Raw genomic sequence first — 27,738 nt, 5'->3', positions numbered from 1 at the left:
AGAGTTTCGTTCTTTCTGGGCAATGCTTGCTTCATTATATGGGCTTAATTGTTTGTGAAGCCAATTTATGACATGTTATTGGGTTAATGCAACTCTTTGTAAATGAAAAGATTTGATATGGTTCAAGTCAACTCACCCAAAGTTCAAACGTGACAATCTATTCATTCAATGTTTGAAATTGTTTCAATATAGTCAATCAACAGATTTCTAACCATTTGGGCGGTCAACATGATGATGTGTCATAAAAATCAAATGAAATTGTATTTAAAACTGGTGTGAACTGACAATTGATGGCTTGGATTTTGTTCAAAAAAAAAAAAACACAATTGTATTGAGCTTTATTTACGCATACAATCATCTAATTAACAAGTTTAATTCCAAGCCCACCATAAATCAAGATGAAGCCCTAACCCAATTAAAAAAAGAACCCCTAAAACCTCCTTTGTCTACCTTAGGACCTACTATGCCCAAATCGGGAGCTCTAACCAACCATCAAGGATATTTTCTTGTGAAATTCTAGTTTCGTGGGTTTGTCGCACTTTCAAATCTCTACCCACATGAGTTTCAACTTGGTCTTATATATCATCAACATGGTATAGATTATTTTGACAACATGAGGTTTACGCTCATATTTTGACGAGGACTCCAAATAGCCAATGGCACTCTCTATTATGTTCATCATATCCCATTGCAATCAGACATACGAGAATCAACTTTGTAGTTATGAACCTCGACGCATCTGACACGGCTCTTGTAGGTAAAAGTCATTCGATGCTTCGCAATGTGCAGATGAAAACATAACAGATGTCTAGACGAGTTTCTGGCCTCTTACACAGCCAAGATTCTGAACAAAAAGAACCTTGATGCAACGCGCATTTATTTGAGCAAACAAAGGGAAAAGGTGACCAGCAGAAACACTCCGAATTATGAAAGAAAAGTTATACAAATTATAGATTCAATCACAAGCAGCTCGATTCTTTCTCAGATTGGTTGAGCTTTGGGTACAATTTGATCAAGCAGCTCGATTCTCTCTCAGATTGGTTGGCCTTTGGGTACAATTTGATCTTTGAGCCACATGTAGATAGGAACCAGTACATAGTACGTCGCTGCCATAGCGCCCAAAATGAAGCGGTAAAGGAATGTAAATGGATTCACAGGCTTTGACACGTCCTCTGCCTTGGGGCCAAGCTGCATTCAACAGATACTGCTCAATATATCTCAAGAACAGAAAATTAAATTAAAGGCCCCTCAAAGAAGTTTTCAATTGAATGGGATTTACACTTACAATCAACTAAAGAATATCTGCGTTAGCAACCACAGAAGCAAATGACAACTCCATCCAACGTCAACTATGTGAATGAAGTGTGTATGTGTTCTATAAATGTCTTGCAGCCAACCTTTGTCAACTCTTTGGTCAGTGATAACTTCTATTACCATTTGGCACAAAATGGTATTCCAATTAACTGGAAAGAGTGTGATTGTGTGTGCGCGCGCACGAGTAACTATGATCTGACAGATAATCCATCTTGCGGTAATAATTTTCCACATGCATTGGGCTTGACTTGTTTGACAGCGATGCCATCATCATCTCCCTCTCCATGCATTCCTAGAAAAAACTACACTCTCAACTAACCTCATCAATTCCATGTTTTCTCATTACTTCCATCCAACTCTTTTTTTTTTTTCTTTTTCCATTCCCCTCTTCCCTTTTTGGTATCTCCTTCTAGAATGTGCTCGACTCTATGTGCTGGTACCTCAATCTCTCTATGTTGTACATCCTCAAACCATGTTAGCCGATTCTCTTGAATTGCTGGTCTTTGATCAATGCTACTCCTACTCTAATAATCTCATTCTTATTACATAATTTCCTTATATTGCTATTGTTTTTCATCCAACGCAACATACTCCATTATGTTTTATTCATTCATGGGGCTCAGTTAACAGCGACGTAAAGGGGAAAATATATCATTCAGTTTTGAAGAATACAGGTGAGTATTCATGAGGAGTCAGCTCTCAGTGTTGCTTCTCATGTTACATCACTCCGACTTTGTTAAACGTGTTGAAGTAGTCAGAAGGGAACAGGGAAATATCAGACACAAACATACAAAGTTATCAAATTGTCACAGAAGATATTGGAGATTAGGCTCACTCACAGACAGAGTATAACCAAAGCAATCCTAAATTCTATGAAATAACTGCAATGGAAAATGCTAGCAAAGATGAGGTAAAGGGAGAAATGGGAACATAGGGTTAACAAAATAAAGCATTGAAGAGATGACAAAAATTACCTGCAAAGGAGAATCTCCAGAGGCAGGTTTAACACCTGTTACAGAACATCCCATAATCAAACCATGCCGGCGAACGCCTCGATACCATTTTGGACCAATCCTCTTCAATTGAACATCTTTAAATCCAGCCTTTTGAAACCACTCGATGTACTCTTCCTCCTTGGGAAAGAGCATCCAAACATCCGCAAAGAAACGAGAAAGCCAAAATGTCGGGTACACAGGACCTATGAGGCAGGCCTTTCCTCCTAGTTTCAAGACCCGATAGGCCTCCCTGATGCCGCGCTGCGGATCAGGCCAGTACTCAATGCTGAAAAGATGAAATCATGCAATCCCACATCAGAAAATTAGCTAAACCCATGTAATCACTTCATCCATCAATGTCAACCATTTACTCAATACTACTGTCTTATTTAAATAAACAATGAGCATGAAAACTTGCAGAACACCAAAGTTGACACTAGATGACGAATTGAAATGGAGAAGTGTAGCAATGAAATAGATTACCAGAAAATTAATCTGAAGAGCATTCCAGGGTAATGATAAATTGGTGACAATTAGGTTACCAGAAAATCAATCTAAAGAGCATTTCTAGGGTAATGATAAATTGATAACAATTAGGTCTCTATTCATAATAAAGATTAAAGACTGTATGAATCTTTCTAAATTATACCACCAAACAGTGATCCAGCATAACCAAGACCATAACTACAACCAAAATCAACATCCTGTAGATATATATATGAGACCAAGTGTAGGGCCTTAGAAATACACCTTCCAGCAGATACATATCTATCGGCATAATCAGTGTCAAAGGGGAGATCTTCTGCGTCGCCTTCAATGATCTTACAGTCTTTCAATGGCTCCTTTTGTTTTGCCTTAGCAAGCTGATGTGGTGACTGGTCAAGAATTGTAACATTTTTGGCATCAACATGCTTAACAATACCCAAAGTGGTGAAACCGGTGCCACCACCCACATCTACCACAACCATATTTCGGTCACTGAGATCAGCCGGTGCAAGTGCCTCATCTCTCATGTCCTCAGTCCAGTGACCAGGGTTTATCACATGGTCATACACAATTGAGAGGAATCTATAGAACCAAAAGGCTTCTTTCTTGTGCTGTATGAACCTAGGCTGCGAAGCTGGCCTAGAAGCTGATAAACTACACTTGGGAACTGCAATCCTTGCCTTTGACATTCTACTGCAAGAGATTAATCCCAAATTGGAAAACTGTTTCCCATGAACGCCAGAACCCAAGAAACCTAATCCTTTTGGGGTTGGACCTCTAATTAGCGTGAGATTTTCAGGTCCATAGAGCATTGAAGAAGCCATGATTCAGTGCCGAAAACAAAACCCAGAAACGAGAAAGTAGTGAATTTGAATTAGGAATTAGAACTACAAGCAAAGATTGAAGCTTTGTTAGGTTTAGACTGGTCGCCAAGTCTCTCAATTTGTTGCAAAATAGACAAAACCCGTCAGGAGTGCAAGACAAAAGAAGTTACTCGCTCAGTGGCCTTTGCTTTGAGATTGATGAGTGAACGTTAGAGAGGGCCTCGTCTGTGACGGACGCAAAAGGTTTTTTGACAGAAGGATGCATCAATCAAGCCTGCAAAGTCATTAAACACATGGCAGCAATATTTGTGGCTGGAAATCGAGTAGTAGATACAAAGTGTACAATTCATATTCATTTGAGATCAACATTATATGCACTCAAAATTAATTAAGTACACCCCAATTTTATTACATTAAAAATATAACATCATGTAACACATACCTACTTCTGTTTTGATCAAAAACACAAACTACACCCCATCCCAAACCCTAAAGCTCCTCCACTTTCATCTCTCAGCTTCTCACGTTGAAACCTTCCTATTCAATTTATTCTCATTATCTTTTGCTTAGATTTTCTCTGCTGCGATGTGCATGCCGATTCACCTCCAAATTTTCCTGATGCATTGCTGGGTCTCTTTATAGTGGTCGAGAAATCGAAGGCTGTAGATTGAGGAACATTCGATATGAACGTTTATGGGTCGTCGTTGTTTGAGCTATATGAGGTGGATTTTGGTTGGGGAAGGCCTAAAACGGTGGAGTTTTTATCAGAGATGGAGGATTGAGGTTGGGATGGTGTTGGAGAAGCATGAATTGGAGGATTTTGATTCTCTGTTTGTAAATTACTAAATGGACTCAAAAGATCTCTAATTTGTTAATGAACATTGAATATACACATAGGAAGATGAATTGCTCGAGGAAATTCGTCGAAAGGAGATTCGTCAGAAGGAGAGAGTGTCGTCGTGAGTTTGTCGCTGTGGCGGAGTACACTGCCGAGTACACTTGGTGGAGTACACCGGCGGCACTTGTGCGTGAGATTGGATTCAAGGAGGAGATTTGAGACAGAAGAGGGTAGGGATAATGGGGTGTTCAAAGAGTGTGCATTTTATCGAGATTTTGGATGCACTTGGTAAATGTGGATGCCTATAGTGGGGTGGCAGGGGTATGTTCTAGAGGTTTTGGATGACAAAATTTTTTTATTTTATTTTGAAAAAATTATAAATGTGTAGTTTATGATCTAACGAACCCAACGATATATTTTTTGTTTGAAACAAAAATCAAATTCACCTTGATCCAGACACCGAATGTTTTGAGTTTATATCCAACGGTTAAATTGTTAAGCATTTTTCATGTAGCCTATGATTTTTGTTTTGAACAAAAAATATGTCGTTGAATTCGTTAAACCATAAACTATACATCTATAATTTTTTCAAGATAAAATAAAAATTTTTTTGTCTTAAACTGTTATTACAGCGGGGCTGCTGTAATTTTATTACAGTAGAGCCCCGCCACCCCCTATAGTGCTCCTCTTCATTTGAATGATAATTCTAATCTAGGGGTTAATTAAACTTGTCATCCACTTCCAATTTAGTGGCCCAATCTTTAAATTTTTTTTAGGGACTTTTGTAGGCCGGTACACTAGATTATACTTAATTGTAAAAAAGTACAATCACTAAAACATCATTTTAAAAAAGTACACTGGGGATCATCTTTTACCAAAATAACCTCAATTTTGATTTTCTCTCTCCACGAATTGTGATACAATAGTGATACTTTTAAATAGAAGATCCAATTTAGTGTTCAATTTATATTTTTGGCTCATAAAATGATGATATAAATGTTAGAATGTAAATTTGATAGCATTACATGTCTTTCTGGTTCAATTATGTCATTTTAGTGGATTTTTGATGTTCGTGATACTATAGTGATACATCTCTGCAGCTATAAATGTTTTTCCAAAACGAGCAAGAGATGTACAAACCAAGAAAAGAAAACCAAGAAAGGAAAAGTAATTAGGAAGAAGAAGTATGCATATTGGTTAAATTGTATCATTTTAATGAATTTTTTGTGTTCGTGATACTATAGTGATACATCTCTGCACTTGTAAATGTTTTTTCAAAACGAACAAGAGAGGTAACCAAGAAAAGAAAATCAAGAAAGGAAAAGTAGTTAGGACGATGAAGTATGCATACTAGTTTCATCATTTTAGTGGTTTTTTGGTGTTGGTGATACTATAGTGATACTATCGTGATACTATAGCGATACATCTCTACAAAAAACGAATCAGAGTCCAGATCTGCAAAAAAACAAAGCACAACCCAGATTGAACAACGAAGCATAGTCCAGATCTGTCAAAAACGAAGCAGACCAACTCGACGCAATCCAGATTGAGCAACGACGAAGAAGGAGATGAAGAGAGGAGGAACTCGGCCAAAAACGGAGAAGAAGACAACGAAGAACCAGATCGAGAACCATAAGAAGAAGAAGAAGAAGAAGAAGAAGAAGAAGAAGAAGAAGGAGAGAAAGAAGGAGATAACTTTTAGTAGAGAAGAATGAGAGAAAGAGAGGACACACTAGAGTTGGATAGTTGGAGGGAGAAGGAGAAGAAGAAGAAGAAGAAAGAGGAGGGTATTATAGGTATAAACTAAAAAATATCTTAAGTCAGATGACCAAATTACCCTTAAATTGCACTTTTTTATAATTTTAAAAATGTCCATGACCTTTTTACAATTAAGTTGTCTAAAGTGCTCTTACTGCCAATTGTCCGTTTTTTTTATGTAAAAAAGGTTGTCGATGAGTTATATGGGCTTGGGATCGAAAGTAAGGGTCTTTGACCAATGTTTACTAAAATGGTCATAACTTGGGTCTTGGATGTTCGTTTTGGGTCTATAATATATCAAATCGAAGCTTGTTTCGCGCCCGTCAACGTAGCTAGGCATCATTTTCGGGGTCAAAAAATAGACGTTCAATGAGTTTCGGACCCTTTTGCATATTTTAGTATTTTTGTTGTGTTTTTAGGATTTTCCTTATTTTGTTGTTTTATTTTCCTTTTTTAATTATGTCGCAATTAGAGTTAATGAATTGCTATACAAGGTATGGTAACCTCTTTGGAGAGACAGTTTTGAAATAAAATAAACACATCCTTTTGAGGTTTTCTCTGAGTTTACTTGTTATTCGAGTTTACTTAAATATTTTAGAACCTTCTTAGGTCCACCCCATTTAGCTCCACCCTTCTATCCACTCCCATCAAACACCATCGGATCTAAAAAATACACTCGAGATGCTCACCTATGAAAAGACTATGATGGCCTTCATGAGCTTGTTTAGAAGGGGTGGATGATCCACTCTTTTCATGAGGGTGGACCTTATTGATTTCCAAATATCCTAGATACCTCCTTATTCAGTAAGACCGTTGCTTGTCGTTATTCAAAAGGCAGATACATGTGTATGTATTGTTATATACATTAGTCCTTCTTCCCGTTGGAATTGAGCAATGAAATGGCTCAGTCTTTCCCTCCTCCTCCTTCTTCTTCTCTTCTCTGCTTCATCTTCATCCTCTATATTCTGAAATTCTCCAAAATATTTTAAAGACAATTCTAGAACCTGATTTGACAATAAAACAATTAGCCAACACAAGCAGATGAAAAACCATTTAGTTATCTGTGAAACTACCAATAAAAAGCCAGATTCCACAACAAGGAGGACAATTTTCAGAGGGAAATCCGGTATCAGGTCTAGTAACTGTTGGATTCTTCGCCATTTCAAGAAATGACAAAAACTAGACGATATAATGACCCCTTAAAGCTGCCGTACAAAACCCCATAACAGTCCAGCCAATTCACAGCAAGCAGCTTCGAAAGCCACTCCACCTATATATGCAGCCACTACCATGAACCACCACATTTCAATTCGCCTTACTCCGATCCTCAAACCCGACCCGAACCCAAAATGTCGCTCCCGCTTAACTTAGCACCTGACGCGGCGAACCCGAACTGGCTGAACAAAGCCGACAACGCGTGGCAGCTAACAGCCGCGATTCTTGTGGGCCTCCAGAGCGTACCGGGCCTAGTTATTCTGTATGGAAGCTTCGTTAAGAAGAAATGGGCCGTGAACTCATCCTTCATGGCTCTCTATGCTTTTGCGGCTGTACTTGTTTGTTGGGTCGGGTGGGGCTACAAGATGTCATTCGGTAAACAATTCATACCGTTTCTCGTCGGGCTACCCGAAACCTCGCTGGACGAGAAGTTTCTGCTGGACCGGGCTTTTACAGGGTACTTGCCAAACGCGACGATGATTTACTTCCAGTTCGTATTCGCGGCGCTGACGTTGATTTTGATTGCGGGGGCTTTGCTTGGGAGGATGAATTTTCATGCGTGGATGTTGTTTGTGCCGATCTGGTTGACCACCTCGTATACGATTGGGGCTTACAGTATATGGTGTCCGGACGGGTGGTTGTATCGGAAGGGTATTATTGATTACGCCGGTGGGTTTGTGATTCACTTGTCTTCTGGTGTGGCTGGCTTCACTGCGGCTTTTTGGGTAATTGATCTTAACCCGTTTGATTAATTCATGTTCAAAGCTGTGTTTGGCATTTTTAAATATAAATAGGGGTAATACAATTTTTGGTTATTGAAAGAGCTAGCTAGGCCCAATTGATTACTGATTCACTGAATTTTCAAATCAAACGTTCTAATTTGAGAACTCAAAGTTAACAACTATTCCAAAATGCACACATGAGTAGATTTTTCACTATTTGGGTAGATTTATTACTTTGATTTATTATGTCACATTAATGAGTTTACTATGCAAGAAGTGGAAAATCTGCCTATATGTTTATATTGAAACAATTTTTGAACTTTCGATTCTTACGTTGGAACGTTGGAAAATTTGTTGACTGAGTTGAACTGTGTCATATTTTTCAATAATCAAAAGTTGTATTACCTCGGTATAAATAGGAAGACAACCCCTAACAAGTTTTTTTAGTGGAAAATGAATTAAAAAGTTATTTCAAAATAGAAAAAAATTAGCTCTAATTATGGTAAAATTGAAAAACACAGGTGGGACCAAGGGCAAACAAGGACAGAGAGAGTTTCCCGCCAAACAATACCCTGTTTATGCTGGCAGGGGCGGGCCTCCAGTGGATGGGACAAAGTGGATTCAACGGCGGTGATGCTTACATGGTGGGCACAGACGCATCTCTGGCCGTCCTTAACACCCATGTGTGCACTGCCACGAGCCTGCTCACTTGGCTCTTTCTTGACATTCTCTTCTTTGGAAAACCCTCTGTAGTTGGTGCCACTCAGGGCATGATCACTGGCTTAGTTTGTATTACACCTGCAGCAGGTAATTTCACACACATGATTATTGACACGAATTTGCTATTTTCATTGGATGTTAATCTATGCTTACCAAAAATTTTATCAAGTGAATGCAACTTTTGGTAACAAAAATAATTGGCACGTTCCAACTCGATTATTCAAAGTTTAAATATTGCAATCTAATAACTCAATGTTTGAAATCGTTCCGACTTAGTCAATCGAATAGATTTCTCATCGTACGAAGGTAAACTTGTTGATATGACATGACATAAAAAGTCAATAAATTTGTATTTTTAGTGGTGTGATTTGACAAAATGGTTAATGATATTTCTTTTATTTACATATCATTTTATCTTATTCCCCATTCGAAATTTCCTAGAAAAAATCAAACCCTAAAAAATTGGAACATCCAAATTACACTTCTTCTTCCTCATGTGACCGCCGCTATTCCGACACCAAAAATCACCATTCGACCACCATTTTGGATGACCGACCACCCAAAACACTTCCCTGAGTTCCATAAGCAAAACTTAACCATCCTCAACTGTCAACAACCACTAGTTTAGGGAAAAAAAATCGCTTAAAAGTTCTCAGACCTTTTGAATTGAAAATCTCTTTGATCTTGCCGATTGAGTTGTCGCTGTAGGCAACCGACACCCCAAGTAGGTAGTTGAATAGAGGGTTTCGAAACCCACCCCTTCGCCGGCTCAAACAGTCATTAGAAACCAATGTCCCAATTTGTCAAGCCACATCATCAATTCTTAACGATTCATGTTCAGTCAATACCGGCAACCCGAGAAATCTATCCAAATTACTATATTGGAATGAGTTTGAACTTTCGATTACTGAATTATAAATTGAACATTAAGTGATCGTATTGGAACAAGCCAACTCTTTCGGTTATCAAAAGTTGCATTAATCCCACTTTTATCAAATAGGTGTGGTGCAAGGCTGGGCAGCCATTATAATGGGAATGATGTCAGGCAGCATCCCATGGTACACAATGATGATCCTCCACAAGAAGCTCTGGCTACTCAACCAAGTCGACGACACAATGGCCGTCTTCCACACCCAGGCAGTGGCCGGAACCCTAGGCTGCATCCTCACTGGCTTCTTCGCCGAGCCCAAGCTGAGCCGCCTATTTTACTTGGTCGACCATTGGGAGCACTATATCGGCCTCGCCTACGGCCTCCAGAGTGGCCGCATCTGCGCTGGATTGAAACAAATGAACATTCAATTAATGGGGATTATGTTTATCGTCGTTGTCAATATTATCACAACCAGCATTATCTGTTTGTTGATCAGGTTTCTGGTTCCGTTGAGATTGAGTGACGATGAATTGCAAATAGGAGATGATGCAATTCATGGAGAGGAAGCTTATGCTTTGTGGGGTGACGGAGAAAAGTTTGAGTCGAAGAACAGTTGGACTTATGGTGTTGAAGAGTTGTCTCCTATGGCCTCGAAGAGTGAAGTTGAAATGGCTTGATTTGGAGGGTCTGGCTCTGTTGTGATTGTTTTGCTCTGTTTTCTTCCATTTCTAGTTTACTCGGTCTTCCCTTTTCAGTTATAGGAGATTATTGAGCTTTTGGTTTGACTTTGACGCTGCCCGAAATAGTAATAACATTCGGTGACTGAGTTGGAATTGAGAATTCTTTCAATGATAAAAAATTATATTACCCGTGCTATTTGATTTTCAATCATATTTTGAAATTATGAATAAAGACACGATGGAAAGTCATTTGGCTATGGAGAAAATTTTTCATTGATCCTAACACACCATGTCATATATGGATGTGGTGTACTAGAATCAATGCGACAATCCCAATTCATGGCGGGTTGAAGAGAGAATGTCAGTTATCAAGATTCCCTCTTATCTAATATCGTGTGTATTGAATAGTATATTCTGAAACAACTTGAGACAAAATTTATGATTTCTCAATCTTAGCTTGAGAATCAGGCAAGCCTCCATTTCCAATTTTTTTTGCGTGAAATGTAAGCTGGTTTGGTTCTTCACCATATCCATATAACTAACCAACTATTTCAGTATTTCTCACATTACTTGCATCACTTGCTTCAACCTTCCAACTGCCTCTCCCAATCTCTCTCTCTCTTTCTCTCTTCAATGTCTTGCCTGAGTCTTCGGTTTCCGGTATCAGCTAGAAGAGCATGGAAGAGATTCACAGCCAAACTAAAAATCACCAAACTATGGAAAACCCAGAGATCCAAGGGCATCAAGAAGCCTAAAAATGGGATCAACTCAAAAATACTCATGAAAAAAACTGCAGCTTCTTCCCATAAGAACTCCCCTTTTCGCAACAAACTTCGTCGTAAAAGACTGCCTTGTAAACAACTTTACTTCAATAAAACAACTGCCCCTGTTTATGTTGACAGGCTCTTCTACGAACCAGCTGTGTCTGAGCTGGTGCGGAATTTTCAGCCACCACAACCAACAACTGCGGAGGAAGGAGGAGTGAAGGGACTTGAAAGGGGTTGTGCAGCCGATGATATGTGGGAGTCGTTGGCATTGGCCTCGCCACTTACTGATGGAATCGATGAGAGAGCAGAGGAGTTTATTTTGCGGTTCCGGGCAGAGATGGAGCTTCAGGAAACCATGGCTCATGGTTTGTAGCAGAAATTTGGAGAGTGGTAATATTAGCGCCTACTGATGTTAAATTTTCTTTGATTTTCATGGGTTTTTGTATTTGAGCAAAAGAAGATAAGATCATGTACATATACATATTTCATTTTGTTAAACTATCACTTGAATCAACCTGTTGAATGAGAACAGTAGATTTATTTATAGTTGTAAGTTTCGCAAACAATTTAAGTTCCAATCTATGTTTTCTGGGCGAGGCTTTTTGTCAAACACCTGATGGACACTCTTATTCAATTATATTAAAGTCGTTAGTTCAGGCATTTCCACTGGTACAAATCCACTGACCAACAAAGAGGTTGTCGTAGTCGAGATTTGGGTTGATTGGATCAAATCTTCTGCAGAAAAATGTAACCAGTCTCGAATGCCTTGGCAAGTGTCTCCACTCCTCACCTGCAGTGTGGCTTAGCCATTGCACCTTCAAACCCAACTGCACATATGCATATATATTCCAGTTAAATCAAATATTTTACACATTAGTTATGATTAATCTATGTAATCAAAACTTACTGCAAATAAGGAGAAAAGAGGAGCAAGAGCAAGTTGAAAACCCAAGCTATTTTGCAATTATTATTGTTGCTGTCCATTATTCACCTCTCCTCTGCTTTGGGTTTGAAACTCCATGCAGCTATTAGATATAGTGCAAAGACTCCATGCTAAGATACATAATAACAAATTAGGATGAATCGTTTGTAAAAGAACAAGCTGGCCTAGGCAATTCTCTCAAATGGCGGATGACACTATGACCACATGAATTTCACATTGCTTTCACTTTTATATTTTATATATTTCATATTAAATGTGAATTGTAGACTCTACGCAATGACGGAATCCCAAATTCCCCGAGGAATCACACATCTTTCCAATTGTTAAATGGGTGGAGATGCCTATGTGAAACACAACACAGCTAAGCACTAGTTTTTGCTTCTTTTTTTTTTTTTTACTTTGTTTTCATAGCATATTTTTTTTCATAACAAAATGCCTTGAGGATGTTTTCATCCTTTTCATTTACTAAAATTTAGAGAATATTTTTGTTTTTCATGTATTTTCTGAAAAACAAAAAAAAAATTGATTTGATTGATCATTTTTTAGAAAACACGGAAAAATAGAAAATGAGTTGAAATAACTTCAAAACAGAAAATGAAAAAAAAAAAAAACTGTTTTACGGAAAATCAAAACAGAAAACACACCTATTAATCTTTACATTCTGGTTTTGATATCAACTAGTTAGGAGTCCACATAATTCGTGAGAAGTGCCAACAAAAATACAAATTTTCAATTTTAATAATAGTATTGCTTCGTTTGATAGAGTATTTCAAGTAGCTCAAGCGGTTTGGACTCCACCATTGGTGCAGGAATATTTGGAATTTCAAGCAACATATGATAATCACTTATATACACATCATTAATTTAGTGAAAAAAAGCTTGTCTTATTTCTCCTTATTCAAGTACATTCATCTCCATATATTTATGGGGTTTCTTCAACATGGCGAAGCCTCAAGCCTGTGTTTACTCGTTTTCTCCTCCATTGACACAAACCCATTGTCCAATGAAGAGATCCTCGCAGTTGATATTTGGGTTGTAATGGTAAAAGGCTTCAGCATTCGACTTGTAATAATCTATAATGGAATCGCAAGTGTTTCCACTTTCTACTCCATAAAACGTTACGCAATGAAATGGCTTCTCGTTGTCTTTAATCTCAACTGATGAAAACCCGCCACCAACTGTATCTTTTCAACACCAAAAACATGCCAAAATAAATAACATAACCCTCATGATTTATACTGCAAAAGAAGCTAGATCATATCATATACATATATAAAAGAAAACTAACTGCTTAGGTATCGGCTTTCCACAAGGCAGGCAGTGAGGAGAAAAGAAAGCATCAAGAGCAAATTGATGGTTCTGGCTTCCATAATCTTAGATCCTTCCTTCACTGGTTCAATACTCTCTCTCTCTCTCTCTCTCCCCCTCCTGGAGATGAAGAGAACTCTTTTAACTATTTATAGCAGCAAGAGAGTGTATATGGTAGTAGAGACAAATAATGAGAGTTGTTGGGAAGGGGTTCTGATGGTCACAATCAATGAGCTGGCCTAGGTAAGATTGAACAAGGCAATGCAATCAAATTAAACAGCACCTCAAAATCCACCTCACATCTCCCTCTTTCCGTTCGCTGTCGAATCAAGAAAGAATCCGGTAATTTCCCACCCCAAGTCATTTACCTAAATGCAATAAAATGGGGCAACACAAATTCACACAGAATAAGCATCTTCATCAACAACTTACTGTCCTTGATCCCCTTGTCTGACCAAAACTATCATTAGCAACAGTATGGAATAAAACAAGCACAAATTGATCCAACTCACAGTAGATTAGCTATCAAGCTCTACAAATTATACGAGAGATCTTGCGCCTCTTCGGGCACAACTAAACTTAGCTGATAAAGGTAACTGGAAAGGTCACTACACAACATACTCCACCCACTTGACTAGTAGAGAAGACGACTTTTAGTTGAGGAAGTCCTTCATAGGATCGTCATGATGCACCCTCTTCATCCTATATGCCTCCATATCTTCATGCGTAACCTACGGCGACCAAACAAAATGTGAGAAAAATTAAGTTGAGGCCACAGAAATTCCAATCAAAATCATGAAACAAAATAATTGTACCTCATCATTCCACTTGACATTGTACTTGCGTTTCCTCTCATCTCTTTCTTCCCTCTTTCTATTATCCTCCTGTCCAACAAGTTCATAATCAACACCAATTCAAAATTTAAAATACAATCATAACCTACACTAGAGACAATCTTGGGATGAAAAACATTACTTACCCTTTTTAGAGCCTCGGCTAATAATTTCTCATCCAAAACCAGATCTTCTGGCACCTCAGTTCCCCAAGAGGCTAGCCTTCTCTCTTCCACTGGCGCAGGCAAGTCTGTTACACGATCATAATAATTTTGTAAGCTTGACAAAGAAAATTCAAAACAGCACAGTAAAAAAAAAACAAGGGACTAGGGGAGAAGAGGATCGGAATCTTAGCATGGAAATCCACGTCACCAAAATGCATTAAAAGAAGTTAAATCTTTTAAATTTGATACACGCTGATTAATGCTGTAATGCCAAAGGACCTTTACTAAACATTTGTCAAACAAAACGCTGAAATGCTTTTCTGTAGATATGTAGATGCTGACTGCTGTCAACCAATTAAAGCTGGTAATTCAGGAAATATAAAGCATAGAGAGTAAAATTCTAAGGAAAAACAAGCTGGGACATTGACCTTCCGTGGCCTCCCTGCGAGCAATATTAGCCTTCATTAAATCAGTTGCAGCTTCGGCTGCCTCAATTCCAGCAGCACCTGTGCAGTAGCTGTTCCGAACCGTCTGCCTGCAGCACTTGTAACCCCACTGATGATCCTTCCACCATGAGCCCCAAACACTTGTGTGGTTATTAATGTGGACATCTTCTTCATACTTGCTTTTAGGAAGTGCTGCTTCCTGTACATAGCATAACATACAATTTTTACAACTTGAAGTAAATACCCACGAACCAAACACAAGAAGTTGTTTGGTTCTTATTAGTAGAGAATGTAACTTCTATTCCAATATCGCTGAAAGTTTTGCTTAGCCTATTCAGCTAACAGCAAATCTGAACTATGGATACCAAACACAGTCCTCTTGGGAAGGGGGAGAAAAATGAAGCATTTGTACAGTCTAATTTAACGATCAAACTCAAAGGGTGTTTTGTTTATAAGGAATTAGTCAATCAATTTGAATTTCGCCAAAGAAAGCAAAAAAGTAGATGCAGTTTCTGTTATGGCCTGAACAATTTCACACCCAGAAGGATTGTGACCATTTCGGAAGCAAACGAACGGTCATAGGATTGAAGAAAATATGGTGATGGTGATAATACCTGCCCTTTTATGATTCTGCCAGCGCGATCATATTCGACTTCCTTTTCACTCTGCCCCAGTAGAAGCTCTCGTGGAATTTCTTCTTCATTAGCCGCATTTCCATACTTTTCCATGATGGTGTCTTTTGTTCGGTGTTTCAATTTCTCCTTTATAACTTTATAATTCTTATATAGCAACTCAGCTTGGGAAGGAGCTGCTTGCATGTGAATATCTTGTCCCTTCTCAAATGCTTCCCAAGAATGCATGTTGAGTTGCTTGAACTCCAACGCTTGACCACTATGCCTGTATTGGTTATCTCCCTGTGATGCAATAAATAAATAATTAGAGACCAAGAGTAACCATTAAATTGCAACCAAATAAGAAACAAGATGTATATGGTCAAGGAGACTTACTAAATAGAATTTCTCATTTGGATCTGCATCTGGAAGAGGATCCTCACGCATGGACCGTGTTTTGGGATCATAATGAGCAGAGTTGACATCAAGATTTAAAAGATATTTAGCTGTGTCCTCTCGAATACGCAAATTCCTACATAATGATAGTAAGGGATTTAACAAATAGCAACGAAAATGGACTATGACTTCCACATAATGATACAGTGCTTTGCCAAATGCAAGTTCGACGTGAGAATATATGTATCCAGAAAAAAAAATACCCACTATAATTGTTAAAAGTAGTTCTTACCTAACAGTTCCTGTGCTCCCACCACCTGTTGTGCGAACACGTTTCTCAACCTTCGCGAAATCCATTTGTTTGCTCTCATCAACTTTGGCTTCATCTACCCTCAAATCATCTTCATCGTCATCCTCATCACTAACCGCATTCTCACCATCTTCTTTACTGTTTTTCTCTTCTAATTTCCGAAGCTGCTGATCTTTCAGGTACTTCTTTCTAGCTTCATCTCTTGCTTCATATCGCTCAATGACCCGAGCATAGGTTGACGCATCATATCCATTCCACCTATCTCGCTTGCCATCATAGTCAAGCTCGAAGGACTCAATCTTTTCATCAGGGGCTATGTGCATGCTGGTCCACTTTGCTCCCTTTTTTCGGGGCCTCTCCATGCATGACTTTGAATTGTGTGTCATAGCCCCACAGCTGTAGCAAGAATATAAAAATGAGTTAAATAACACTCTTGCCTCATGTAGAACATAAAGTGAATAAATCAGTACAGAAGCAAAAATCTTAATCAGGATAGTGATAAACTCTGGAGATTGTATTTAGCTCCTAAATAAGTTTTAACAAGGCATGTTGCCATGTTGGCATTCAACCAAAAAAACCCACGTGCATCTGAATACTCATAAAAAAATGAGGGGGAAAAAAAGGGAAGAAACGACTTAAGCAATAGTCTAAAGATGCATATGCATTGAATCACATGAATCCCAAAATGCAAAAGGAGAAATTCATACATTCCTAAACATTGCAGCAATAGAAACACACTTGAGGATAGCCTTGGATGAATTTCTAGGCATTGTTCGAGCTGTCTATCGTTGTGGGCTCAAAAGGAAATTACATGCTTGAAATGGGAGAAAAATGACACAAAAATAAAGTGGGTGGCAGCGAGGTAATGAAATCACTTGTAATCAGATCATTATTATAATAGTATTTTCACGCCTGGAGCAACACTCATGCAGCCAGGTGAAGACTTTCCAAATGGAGCGCCTTCCTCAACATAACACTTCCTTATTTCAAAAACAGTCAACATCTCCAATTAACACATATTCATGCACATGAGCTCACAAACTCAATTTATTATTTGCCTTAATAGAGACGTCATACAGAATCAAGTGTTGGGTTAAAAGAGAGAATTTCACTTACTTCTCACATGCACCTTTTCGGTATTTTTCAGCCTGAAAAATTTTTGCACCCCTATCATACCATGATTTTGTGTAATTGGGATCCGACTTCCACTTCCTTTGATGTTTCAAGCTCTGCCAAGCCAAAAGAAAAAAAATTAGTATGAATTTTTTTCATGGAAACATGCATCGGCTAAAAAACAGCAAAATATGAATAGCAGCTTACAGGCCTCTCAGCATTAAGATACCACGGAGCAGAGGACATATACTGGGGAATGTGAGGATTAATTTCTTTCCCATCTTCGTCAAGTTCAGCAGGTGCAAGCCCAGCTTTACGTGCTTCTTCCAATTCAATCTGCTTCCTATGGTCCTCCCGAGATTTAAAAGCAACTGTCAGCCCCACCATAAGATGTCAGTTTCAATAAAAGTTAGCAACATAGTACATTTTTGCATTGAATAAATATTTCCTCTGCATACAGAGATGTGGACCACTCAATATTTGTTTTTCATTTTTAAGCAACAATTCAATATCCTAACCCTATCAACATAAGAAATGGGTGTTTGAATATTGCAGCATCATTGAGAAAAAATCAACTACATAACATATCCCTAAAGTAGTGAGACTCTATCAATAGTATAATAACCAGGTCTAGATTATAATGCTCAATATCAGCCACCCCAAGACTCTAATCCTCGCATGTATTCTTCTAAGAGCTCCAGAATTGCCCCAAATCAGACACCCTTTTAGAACATTGATTCATTTGTTTCGGATTATTATAGCAAAATCAGATGGTTCTACAAGCCTAAATTCATCCAAATTCTATTAAACAGTTTTTAATTTCTCTCTAAACATCTCCATCACATCATTCTCGAGAAAACCCTAACAAGATTGAAAGTTATCAACAGCACGCAAAGATATACACGAGTAGGGATCAAGTCGATTATCGATTACAAGGAAAAAAAGAAAAGAAAGTGGAACCCTAACTTCTCCAAAAACTGATGCCGTAACTGAAATTAAAATCAAAATTGAAGAACGATAGTACATAAAGGTCAGACAACAAGAAGAAAGGGGAGAAAACAACGTACCTGATGCCGTCGCCATGTTCAACTCCGCCGATACGAGACACGAGATATGCGATTGCTAACGCCACGAGATGCTAACCGAAAGATCAATAATCTGTCGAAGGAGGAAAAAAAGGAAGAGAAGATGTCAGGTCTTCTGCCTTTTTTATCCCTATACGGTATCGTTTTAAGCTTTGGGTTCTGCCATTAGGAAAAAAAGTCCAGTCCAGTCCAGTCCAGACCCTCTATTGGGCCCAATTTTCTTCAAGGATCATTGGGCCTATTAAAGTCTTAAACTAACCTTTCCCTGTGTAGGACTTTGTCGACCCTGTATGGATGGCTTTAGATTTGCATTTGAAGCAATATTTACAGTGATATTGGAATGAGGAGGGAGGATTCGAACCCTCACAAAGGTAATACACAACATCCTTACCATTCCAACTTGTGGCTCAAGTGTGTATTCATTCAGTTGTTCTAACGAACCAGAAGATGTACAGCTATGAACTGAAGAGTTGGAGAAGAAATGGCAATTTCATATTGACCTGACTTGTGCAGATCGAGGCTTGTTTTTGGGCGATTTACTTTGAATTCCTAACAATGGATCTAAGAACATGATCTGGGACCTTATCAGAGCAAGGTCAATGACCATATTATACAAACAGTTTCATAATGTCAATTCAGGGTCATCATCATAATCAAAATCTGGATCACTTGATTGCCTAATTCTTTTGGCATCTCGAGCCGCACCTCTTCCTTTCTTTGGCTTTCCTCTGAAATTTTGATCATTTATGTTTCAGATAAACTGATGCCAGTAGTAGTAAAACCTTAGAGAAAAAAAAAGTATATGTAAGATTATTTCCACCCACACTTACTGTCCATTTGCATATATACCTCCACCTTTAGGTCGACCGACGCCAAAGTCTGATCTCCCATCTATGACAAAATACAAAGAAGGTTGAAGCAACAATATTTTAGGCAAGGCAAATTATCTGAATATCTGCTATAAAGGCTCACCATCACGCCCAGCCGCAAGCTCCTCAGCCTGAAAAGATAAAAAAAGAGGGAAAATTAGAATATGAATCACACAAAAGACACAACTATCAATGCCTCCAAATTCATCAATCTACATATTTTCCCTTGACAAATATAAAATGACAGGAGCTAAATGATGAGTTGAAACCAAGAGCACAGACCACAGCATCAAGCTAGGCGGAATATTCAAGAAAGGAGCCAAAAAAGAGAAATAACATGCTATAGACAATAAATGATCAGGATGTAAATATAATGAAAACTAAAAGTTGACATCTCACATCTCAGTCTACTATTGAGTATGGACTACATCTTCATCAAGTTTCTGAAACCGTTTGCCAATATCTGGAAGCCCCTCTATGCATGGGACAATCACCATCCTTTTGGCCAAATTCATTCTCTTGAATGATATGTCACACAGCCTTAGTCCCTGTGAGTAGAGACTTCAAATGACGAGTACAAGTGTACAACTTCCTCAATTAAGTGGCTCTACTTTATTTCTACATAGGATAGCCAGAACAGAAATGGTTGGAGCAGATGTAAAATTACTTCCTGGCAATGGATTTGTTAAATGTAGTAAGAAATGGTGAAGGTTACACAATGACATATTGTTTAAAGGAATGCATAACTCAAAGGAGTGTGAGGCTTAAACATATTGGCAGGAATCATATAGGTGTTTCAGTTTGCAGCAGAAGCGGTGCAGACTAGCCTAAAGTTCCTCCAACCTAATGAACTTGAACGAACATTACAATGATGGAAATAGAGAATTCCAAGACTGACAAGCAATCATACTATGAGGCGCAGCTTTCTATTGTTCAATTATGTTCCCTGACAACTTTTGCTAGCTCTATCAAATGCAAAATGGCTAAAACATTTGTTATCATTAATATGACATTTGATCAGCAAAATTGTAGTTACATATTTCATATGCTTCACCGCAAGACAAAATGACTCTCTAAACATGCATGATTTATATTTGTCCCCCATTACTGTACATGTGAAAGCAGAATACATACTGCTGGTGAAGTGACTGAAGATAAAGAGAAGAGCCTATCTTCAGGTTGGAACTTCCTCGACCGCTTCAAGCTGCAGCCACAAGTTTCAAATAAATTTTTGTCACCAATAACGGAAGTACTGTAGACCAACTAAACCAGATCTAAAACGGTTTTGAGCGTTTCCTTTTATACACATGCATACATATTGAAGCAAAAGATGAAGCAATTGGTAAATCAAATTAACCAGAATAAAGAACACCACATATTATTTGACAGACCAAAATATCATCTGCAAGGAATATAGAACAATTGAAAAAGGTTGCTCTCTCCAAAATCAAAAGCCGTGGTATGCATTGTACATTGAAGTCATCTAAAGCACAGTGAATGAGCTAAAGCTTTAAAATGCAATTGCGTCAACATACATAACGGATCAATGGAGCACTCATAAAGTGATTCTTTGTAGTTGTAGGTTTACTAATAAAAATATACCCACACAAAATCAATAAGTTTACACATTAACTATTAAGATAGAGTGTGCTTCTCACACACAGGATCCCGTAGTGTTTTTAAAGTGCGGGATAGGTTTTCAGCCATTGATCAGATCACATGGCCCTGGCCCACATTAAAGCACACATGTGCAATGTTGGTAATCAAGAGTGAAAAAGTTATCCCGCACTTAAAAAAATTCACGGGATCCCGCGTGTGAGAATTCGGGTTAAGATAGATATTCTATTACCTAAAAAAACAACGAATTTTTTGAATCACGAACAACATACACCCAAGAGAAGCATACTTTATTAAATGGAAGAGAAGTATGTGAAGAGTTTTCATAGCCACCCCATACAGTGCAGTGTTCTTAGAAGAAGATAGGAACCCTTCGAAACCTTTCAATACATTGCCATACTGGCTCGGGTCTTGTAAATAGCTCGTCTCCATATCATAGACCTAAGAGAAATAAAGGTAGAATAAAGCCATTTCATTAATTTTTCAAAAACAAGAACCAACACTAAAAGAAGTTGAAAAATAATTGCAAGCATTTACATCATTGCTCGTGTTGGTTCAATCAGCCGTGAGCCACCGTTCAGTCTTTTTCTATTTGAAGCATGTTACCAGTTGCACGATAAGTAAGATTCATTTGGCTACCTTTTATTCTAGCCTAGGTTTCTCGATTATATGTTTTCCTTGTTAAGGTAGTCTCAAACTACTATGTTGGGCACATTGCGTACAAATGATATCCGCATAAAACTAAATAACCAAACAAATAAAACAATGACCAATTTTATCTTTATTTTCACAATCCATAGCTACTCTTAACCTCTAAAAAACTCCGTAATAAATTACAGAATAATCCAAAGAGCTAATTTCATCCTACCACAGGTTTAGTGTTTAACTTTCCAAATTTTTCAGAAGGAATACGTTGGAAGTAGTTTATCCCTGGAGCATGTTCAGTTCATCAAAACATCCGACGCAATATAACCTAATATATCTGCATATCACAATCCTTATCAACCACTGGCTGATTACTATTAACAAGATGATAGAAGCAATTAAATTTCTAATTCCTAAACCCAAATACGAAAATCCTAGACACGTTACAGAATTTGATAAAGCAGGACACAACATGATGAGGGAGAAAAAGGACCTGCTTTTCAATGCTTCGAAGCTCGTCTTGCAGTTTCGTTCTCTTGCTCAGAAGAGAAGAAAGCAGTACAGACGGATTCGAAGAGGCTCGTAGCCCTGAGGGGAAAAAAAAAAAAGGAGGCGCGAGATTTACAGCAACTATGTAATTGCGGGAGTTTAAAACAATATGTGATAGAAAAAGGGGGAATTAGCACAACTAACCTTCGGCATCCATTAGAGCGCGAAATTCAAATTACTTGTTATCAACGTTCGGAAACCTAAACTCTGACAAAGGCAGACAACTTGTTTTGGGAAGATCAACGTTAAATCCGTTGCGGGGCTGACGTCGGCGATGTCGTAGCGGGCGAAGGTCGGTTGATGCCGTCTCAAAGTGGGCTTCGCTAGCCCATAATGTGCGATAGCAGATTGGGCTTTTTGACCCAAGTATTTAGCCCAACAACTAAGAAGGATGAGTCAGGGGTGGTAAAACTCTTGTCTACTTTGGATGATGAAATTTGTCCGATTCGGATTAAACTAAATTTAGACATTAGTTATATGTACAGACTTTAGATTTAAACACAAAAATCTCATCCGATTTAAAATCGGAAACCTTTAGTACACGATACATGTTCAAATGTTTGTGTAACACCAAACTCAAGTGGGTGAGGCTACAAGTCTCTATAGTGTAAACTTAGTGGTGCTCGGAGAGTTATTGAGTGGCAAACGAATTAAGTCTTTTGTCCCACATTACCCAGGGAGAGATGTGAAGACAGAGCGCTTTTCATGAGCTCAAACTAATATGGGTTGTTATTGGGTCTAGGAAGACAATCGTGCGAGCCGGTATGGGCTGACTCAAAGCGAACAAAGTGTTACTAGTGCGGAGGTAGTGGTTGTTACATATGGTATCAGAACTGAGGCCCCAAGGTTTAGGAAGTGGGCATGTTTCTAGACATGTGGCGTAAGGAAGAAGGAGGAAGGATGTTTTAGTAAGTTTGTAACTTTTATCATTTTTTAAAAATTTTTTTTTTACCACACTTCTTATTAGAGTACAATTCTCACAATTTGTCCTTACTTGAAAAAAACCCTAAAAATAAAATAAAATTTTTTTTACCCAAAACAGCTAGAGCGGACCTAGCCTGCTGTAGTAAAACTACAGCAAACCCCGCGGCCCACCAACGCTACTCAAGAAATTAATTAAGCCACATCATTTTTCCCTGAAAACGACCTCTAGGCCCTAGTTAGCTTTTCATACATCCTACAAATATATATATATATATATACAAAATTATATAGATATGTTTACAGTAGATTAAATGAGTGGGTATTGAAAACAGATGTTCTTAGTTAGGATACACTTGAATGGATAGTAATAAAAATGGAGTAGGTATACAGTAGATTAAATGAGATTAAATTAGTAGGTATTGAAAACAGATGTTATTAATTACGGTACACTTGTAGATAGTAATAAAAATGGAGTAGATATAGTAGTAGATAGCAAACTAAAAGAAAATGTTATATAAATAATAAAGAAAATGCGATATATAGGATGTTAATGTTTGTTTGAGTGGTAGTTGAATGCCGAAACAATAACTGGTAGTTGAATAATTATTTTATATAATAATATTAAAAAATATTCATTTAGAATATACATATATTAGTATTATTTTTAATATTAAATGATGATATTATTAATATTAAAACAATATCAACATATACCTCATTTAATTTTTTAGACACTTAGGGCATTTGGTTGCTAATCTAATGAGTGTGAGTGTGAGTGTGAGTGTGAGTGTGAACATTACATTGTTTGGTATAAAATGAAGAGTGAGCATGAGTGTTAGAATTTTTTTGATAAGCAACAATATATTCAAACAAATACAATTTTCATACTACCCAATTTTTTTTACATAAAAATAAGAATAGATCAATTTAATGGTTGTGATAATTTTTTAATAAGGGGTATAATAATCTTTTGAGTATCAAACTCATTCTCCCTCGTGGAGATTAGAAAATCTCACCATTTTAGTGAGATTGGCTAATCTCCATAAGGAGGGAATGAGGGTGGGATGAGTTTGAGATTCCACCATCCCAAACTCAACCAAACAAGGGAATAAGTGATTCTCACCCTCGGCTAGCCTCATTCCCCCCTTAAAATGCCAACCAAATGATTCGTTAATTCAAAGAATACAAGCAACCCCATATATTGTTGGACATATAACGGGTTGTAGGGCTAGACTGTGCCAACTCAAGTGAAATGGGCAAATTACGAATTTTGACCACTATATATCAAAATGCTGCTTAATTTCCACATTAATTAGAATATATATAATTAGGGGTAGCAAAACTCTGTCCGGTCCAAATGATTGATTTTGTTCGACCCGGATTAAACTAAGTTTGAACATAAGTTACATGTTTGAAATTTAGGTCCAAACACAAAATTTTTGTCCGATGTAAAACTGGGTCCGGATCCAAATTTAAAAATCTTGTCCAGTTTACTTATTCGAACTCTAACCCGGATTAGATTATTGTTCGATTTACTTGTCCGGATTTAAACCAATACAAGTTTGGTCAATTAAATACGTCCGAAATCCAATATGGGTTAGGGTCCAGACATGTAAATATTTCGTAAACACATAATGTTATCCGACCTGGAACCAATCCGAAACCAAATTTTTGTCACCCCTCGATAGAATGCAATGCATATGGTAAAGAATAACGAATATTATCATAGGATACTGAGAATATTATTGTAAAGAATAATCCTTCATTACCATTAATTAATATTAGCAAATATGTTTTCTTACTGCTACAACAAATTTACTAATTAAGTAATTAGGGAAACAAAATTAACCAACGTACGGTGGAAAACGAGCCAGAAGATCAGAAGTGCAAGAGGCAAAGTGGAAGGTTGGTATGTAACGGCGTCATAAAATGGGAAGGACTTCAACGAGATGAGACAGAAAAGGAGGGAACGAATATATACCGAGATACTTGGTGTACATCCATTCCCTATAAATTGCTTACCATACCCCCCCTCCACCTTGTCGTTCCTGTCTGGCAGTCCCACTGTAAGATATATTGGCAGGGTTCAGATACTGCTATCATAGTTGATGTTTATGTCTATGATTTCGTTTTCTGATTAAACTTTCTGGTCTGTACAAGTTTGTGGGGTAGTGTGCTTCTGTGTGAATTGTGATTGTTTAGACATTAGAGATAGAATGCAGGTTTTGGTTATTCGATTCAATGGAGTTTTTTTTTTTTTTTTTTTTAAATATATATAAAACCTCTTTTGCCGATTAGCCACTCCTGTTTGAAACAATGAAAATTGGAGCAAGTGTTGGACAACTCATGTTCCTGGGTTGACAAATATTCTTCTGGTTGCTTTTTGATCCTAGTGGTCTGATCCCTGATAACAAGGTCATTTTCTTGAAAATTAAATACAAAGAAAATAATTGAATGCGGCTGACTAAACCAACCCAATTTGTTAGTTCAGCTTCTTTATAAATATCTTATCATTAATTGGATTTGTATTACTGCCTGTTCTAAATACTATTCTTCTATTCTTTGCAGAGAAAGTGAGAGCGAGAAAGGGAAGCTCACGCAAGTGATGGCTCTAGAGCAACTGCAATTGCTTAATGCCCTGGATGTTGCCAAAACACAATGGTATCACTTCACAGCGATCATAATTGCTGGGATGGGCTTCTTCACTGATGCCTATGATCTTTTCTGCATCTCGCTTGTGACAAAATTGCTTGGCCGGATTTATTATCACGTGGATGGGGCAGCCAAGCCCGGAACGCTGCCTCCCAATGTCTCCGCAGCTGTCAACGGGGTTGCCTTCTGTGGGACACTCGCAGGGCAGCTTTTCTTTGGCTGGCTTGGTGACAAAATGGGCAGGAAGAAAGTTTATGGCATGACTTTGATGCTCATGGTCATATGTTCAATCGCTTCCGGTCTTTCTTTTGGGGATGACCCAAAAGGTGTCATGGCAACGCTCTGCTTCTTCCGGTTCTGGCTCGGGTTCGGCATCGGTGGTGACTACCCACTTTCTGCAACAATCATGTCTGAATATGCCAATAAGAAGACTCGCGGTGCTTTCATTGCTGCTGTGTTTGCTATGCAGGGTCTTGGAATTTTAGCTGGTGGGATATTTGCAATTATCATATCTAGTTCATTCGGTGCCAGATTTGATGCTCCGGCTTATGAGATCGATGCTATTGGCTCAACAGTCCCACAAGCAGACTATGTTTGGCGTATAATTCTTATGGTTGGAGCACTCCCAGCTGCACTTACCTACTACTGGCGTATGAAGATGCCTGAAACTGCTCGATACACTGCTCTTGTTGCCAAGAACATGAAACAAGCTGCATCTGATATGTCAAAGGTTCTGAACATGGAAATCGAGGCGGAACAAAAGGTCGAGGCTGTTCAGGAGAAGCAAACCAATGTTTTTGGTTTGTTCTCGAAGGAGTTTCTTAGTCGCCATGGACTTCACTTGCTTGGAACAACAACGACATGGTTCTTGCTTGACATTGCATTCTACAGCCAGAATCTGTTCCAGAAGGATATATTTAGCGCGATCGGTTGGATTCCCCCGGCGAAGACTATGAATGCTATTCAAGAGGTTTTCAAAATTGCAAGAGCACAAACACTCATTGCTCTTTGCAGTACCGTCCCAGGCTACTGGTTCACGGTGGCTTTCATCGATATAATGGGAAGATTCGCAATCCAATTGATGGGTTTCTTCTTCATGACAGTGTTTATGTTTGGCCTGGCTATTCCTTATGATCACTGGACACACAAGGATAACCATATTGGGTTCGTGGTGATGTACTCATTGACCTTCTTCTTTGCCAATTTCGGGCCTAATGCAACCACATTCGTGGTGCCCGCAGAGATTTTCCCTGCCAGGTTCCGGTCTACCTGTCACGGTATCTCCGCAGCGTCGGGAAAGCTTGGGGCTATTGTAGGCGCATTCGGGTTCTTGTATTTGGCGCAGAGCAAGGACAAGACCAAGACCGATGCAGGGTATCCTCCAGGCATTGGAGTGAAGAACGCACTAATTGTATTGGGTGTTGTGAATTTCTTGGGAATGTTGTTTACATTCTTGGTGCCTGAATCAAAGGGAAGATCACTGGAAGAGATTTCAGGAGAAAATGAAGATGATGGAGCAGTCTTCCATGCCTAACAGGACAGTCCCAGTTTAAGTTCTATTGTAGTAGTTTTCTAGAATAAATTGCGGTCGCGACGCTTTTTGATTTCAGCAAGAGAATTGCAGTAAATGGCTTTTATAGTAGAGATTTACATGGGATAATAACACTTTTGGGTATTGAATAATTTGACCCAGTTCAACTCGGGAATCCATTTTTCAAACGTATCAAGTTGGGACAATTTGAATTTTCGATTCCCAACTTGAAACGTTTGGAAAATGGGTTCCTAAGTTAACTGAATCAAATTATTAAGTACCCAAAAGTGTTATTACCTAATATTTAGAAGGTTGTTTCTTCTAGTATTTCTTATCGGATATGAATCATTGTCAAATTAGGATTCAGTTTGGAATTCTTGGACATGAATTCATGGCATGTTGATAAGAAAATCTGTTGATACTATCATCCTATGCATATTCAACTACTCATGTCATGTTTGAGTTATTAAAAAAAATACTCTTTGAGTGGGACACACATCACACATCATTGTAAAAATAAAATAAAATTTATTTACGCTAAGAAAAAATATC

General features: G+C 38.2%; 6 protein-coding genes across 13 annotated transcripts; 2 read left to right on the top strand and 4 right to left on the bottom strand.

Annotated features, from left to right (window-relative positions):
* Positions 1-807: 807 nt before the first annotated feature.
* LOC120007114 (2-methyl-6-phytyl-1,4-hydroquinone methyltransferase, chloroplastic-like) lies at positions 808-4,699 on the bottom strand. Its single transcript, XM_038857296.1, has 4 exons — positions 4,062-4,699; positions 3,060-3,893; positions 2,289-2,595; positions 808-1,188 (listed from the first exon to the last, which is right to left on the bottom strand). The coding sequence occupies exons 2-4, from the start codon at positions 3,617-3,619 to the stop codon at positions 1,033-1,035; spliced, it is 1,023 nt and encodes a 340-aa protein (XP_038713224.1). The 5' UTR covers positions 3,620-3,893; positions 4,062-4,699; the 3' UTR covers positions 808-1,032.
* A 2,441-nt stretch (positions 4,700-7,140) lies between these two features.
* Positions 7,141-10,556, top strand: LOC120007976 (ammonium transporter 2 member 5-like). Its single transcript, XM_038858471.1, has 3 exons — positions 7,141-8,155; positions 8,674-8,959; positions 9,873-10,556. The coding sequence occupies exons 1-3, from the start codon at positions 7,565-7,567 to the stop codon at positions 10,418-10,420; spliced, it is 1,425 nt and encodes a 474-aa protein (XP_038714399.1). The 5' UTR covers positions 7,141-7,564; the 3' UTR covers positions 10,421-10,556.
* A 2,440-nt stretch (positions 10,557-12,996) lies between these two features.
* On the bottom strand, positions 12,997-13,630 carry LOC120006820 (lysM domain-containing protein ARB_03438-like). Its single transcript, XM_038856909.1, has 2 exons — positions 13,422-13,630; positions 12,997-13,317 (listed from the first exon to the last, which is right to left on the bottom strand). The coding sequence occupies exons 1-2, from the start codon at positions 13,501-13,503 to the stop codon at positions 13,097-13,099; spliced, it is 303 nt and encodes a 100-aa protein (XP_038712837.1). The 5' UTR covers positions 13,504-13,630; the 3' UTR covers positions 12,997-13,096.
* A 208-nt stretch (positions 13,631-13,838) lies between these two features.
* On the bottom strand, positions 13,839-18,505 carry LOC120006818 (pre-mRNA-splicing factor SLU7-A). Its single transcript, XM_038856907.1, has 10 exons — positions 18,382-18,505; positions 17,522-17,685; positions 17,318-17,430; positions 16,184-16,597; positions 15,892-16,027; positions 15,499-15,798; positions 14,867-15,083; positions 14,421-14,524; positions 14,257-14,325; positions 13,839-14,172 (listed from the first exon to the last, which is right to left on the bottom strand). The coding sequence occupies exons 1-10, from the start codon at positions 18,395-18,397 to the stop codon at positions 14,095-14,097; spliced, it is 1,611 nt and encodes a 536-aa protein (XP_038712835.1). The 5' UTR covers positions 18,398-18,505; the 3' UTR covers positions 13,839-14,094.
* Positions 18,506-18,871: 366 nt separating this feature from the next.
* LOC120007092 (chromatin modification-related protein MEAF6-like) lies at positions 18,872-22,364 on the bottom strand. Of its 8 annotated transcripts, none has more exons than XM_038857272.1 (7): positions 22,224-22,364; positions 22,024-22,118; positions 21,118-21,326; positions 20,403-20,472; positions 19,372-19,399; positions 19,224-19,290; positions 18,872-19,127 (listed from the first exon to the last, which is right to left on the bottom strand). In XM_038857272.1, the coding sequence occupies exons 1-6, from the start codon at positions 22,234-22,236 to the stop codon at positions 19,226-19,228; spliced, it is 480 nt and encodes a 159-aa protein (XP_038713200.1). In that variant the 5' UTR covers positions 22,237-22,364; the 3' UTR covers positions 18,872-19,127; positions 19,224-19,225. The 8 variants fall into 8 exon arrangements, with proteins under 8 accessions (XP_038713200.1, XP_038713195.1, XP_038713196.1 ...); XM_038857267.1 differs by having other exon boundaries at positions 19,230-19,290; XM_038857268.1 differs by having other exon boundaries at positions 19,230-19,290; positions 19,372-19,393.
* A 3,229-nt stretch (positions 22,365-25,593) lies between these two features.
* On the top strand, positions 25,594-27,204 carry LOC120007054 (inorganic phosphate transporter 1-4-like). Its single transcript, XM_038857219.1, has one exon. It carries the CDS (start codon positions 25,609-25,611, stop codon positions 27,187-27,189), a length of 1,581 nt encoding a protein of 526 aa, XP_038713147.1. The 5' UTR covers positions 25,594-25,608; the 3' UTR covers positions 27,190-27,204.
* Positions 27,205-27,738: the final 534 nt, after the last annotated feature.

This window comes from Tripterygium wilfordii, chromosome 10 (assembly GCF_013401445.1).
Source record: "Tripterygium wilfordii isolate XIE 37 chromosome 10, ASM1340144v1, whole genome shotgun sequence".
Taxonomy (NCBI): domain Eukaryota; kingdom Viridiplantae; phylum Streptophyta; class Magnoliopsida; order Celastrales; family Celastraceae; genus Tripterygium; species Tripterygium wilfordii.
The sequence above is the reverse complement of the archived record's forward strand: the minus strand, read 5'-3'. Positions and strand labels throughout refer to the sequence as shown.

What these genes read in the sequence shown, in the direction of transcription:
- LOC120007054 (XM_038857219.1), top strand. Translation starts at nt 25,609, where the DNA reads ATGGCTCTAGAGCAACTGCAATTGCTTAATGCCCTGGATGTTGCCAAA.
- LOC120007092 (XM_038857267.1), bottom strand. An exon ending in CTTCAGTCACTTCACCAGCA is followed by an intron (nt 19,400 to 20,402) that starts GTATGTATTCTG and finishes TTATCTTTTCAG; the next exon opens with GCTGAGGAGCTTGCGGCTGG. An exon ending in GCTTGCGGCTGGGCGTGATG is followed by an intron (nt 19,291 to 19,371) that starts GTGAGCCTTTAT and finishes ATTTTGTCATAG; the next exon opens with ATGGGAGATCAGACTTTGGC.
- LOC120007114 (XM_038857296.1), bottom strand. Translation starts at nt 3,619, where the DNA reads ATGGCTTCTTCAATGCTCTATGGACCTGAAAATCTCACGCTAATTAGA. An exon ending in AGATATGTATCTGCTGGAAG is followed by an intron (nt 2,596 to 3,059) that starts GTGTATTTCTAA and finishes TCATCTTTTCAG; the next exon opens with CATTGAGTACTGGCCTGATC. An exon ending in CTGGAGATTCTCCTTTGCAG is followed by an intron (nt 1,189 to 2,288) that starts GTAATTTTTGTC and finishes TGTTGAATGCAG; the next exon opens with CTTGGCCCCAAGGCAGAGGA.
- LOC120007976 (XM_038858471.1), top strand. Translation starts at nt 7,565, where the DNA reads ATGTCGCTCCCGCTTAACTTAGCACCTGACGCGGCGAACCCGAACTGG. An exon ending in GCTTCACTGCGGCTTTTTGG is followed by an intron (nt 8,156 to 8,673) that starts GTAATTGATCTT and finishes TGAAAAACACAG; the next exon opens with GTGGGACCAAGGGCAAACAA. An exon ending in TTGTATTACACCTGCAGCAG is followed by an intron (nt 8,960 to 9,872) that starts GTAATTTCACAC and finishes TTTATCAAATAG; the next exon opens with GTGTGGTGCAAGGCTGGGCA.
- LOC120006820 (XM_038856909.1), bottom strand. Translation starts at nt 13,503, where the DNA reads ATGGAAGCCAGAACCATCAATTTGCTCTTGATGCTTTCTTTTCTCCTC. An exon ending in GGAAAGCCGATACCTAAGCA is followed by an intron (nt 13,318 to 13,421) that starts GTTAGTTTTCTT and finishes GGTGTTGAAAAG; the next exon opens with ATACAGTTGGTGGCGGGTTT.
- LOC120006818 (XM_038856907.1), bottom strand. An exon ending in TAGCCGAGGCTCTAAAAAGG is followed by an intron (nt 14,326 to 14,420) that starts GTAAGTAATGTT and finishes CTTGTTGGACAG; the next exon opens with GAGGATAATAGAAAGAGGGA. An exon ending in ATGTCAAGTGGAATGATGAG is followed by an intron (nt 14,173 to 14,256) that starts GTACAATTATTT and finishes TGGTCGCCGTAG; the next exon opens with GTTACGCATGAAGATATGGA.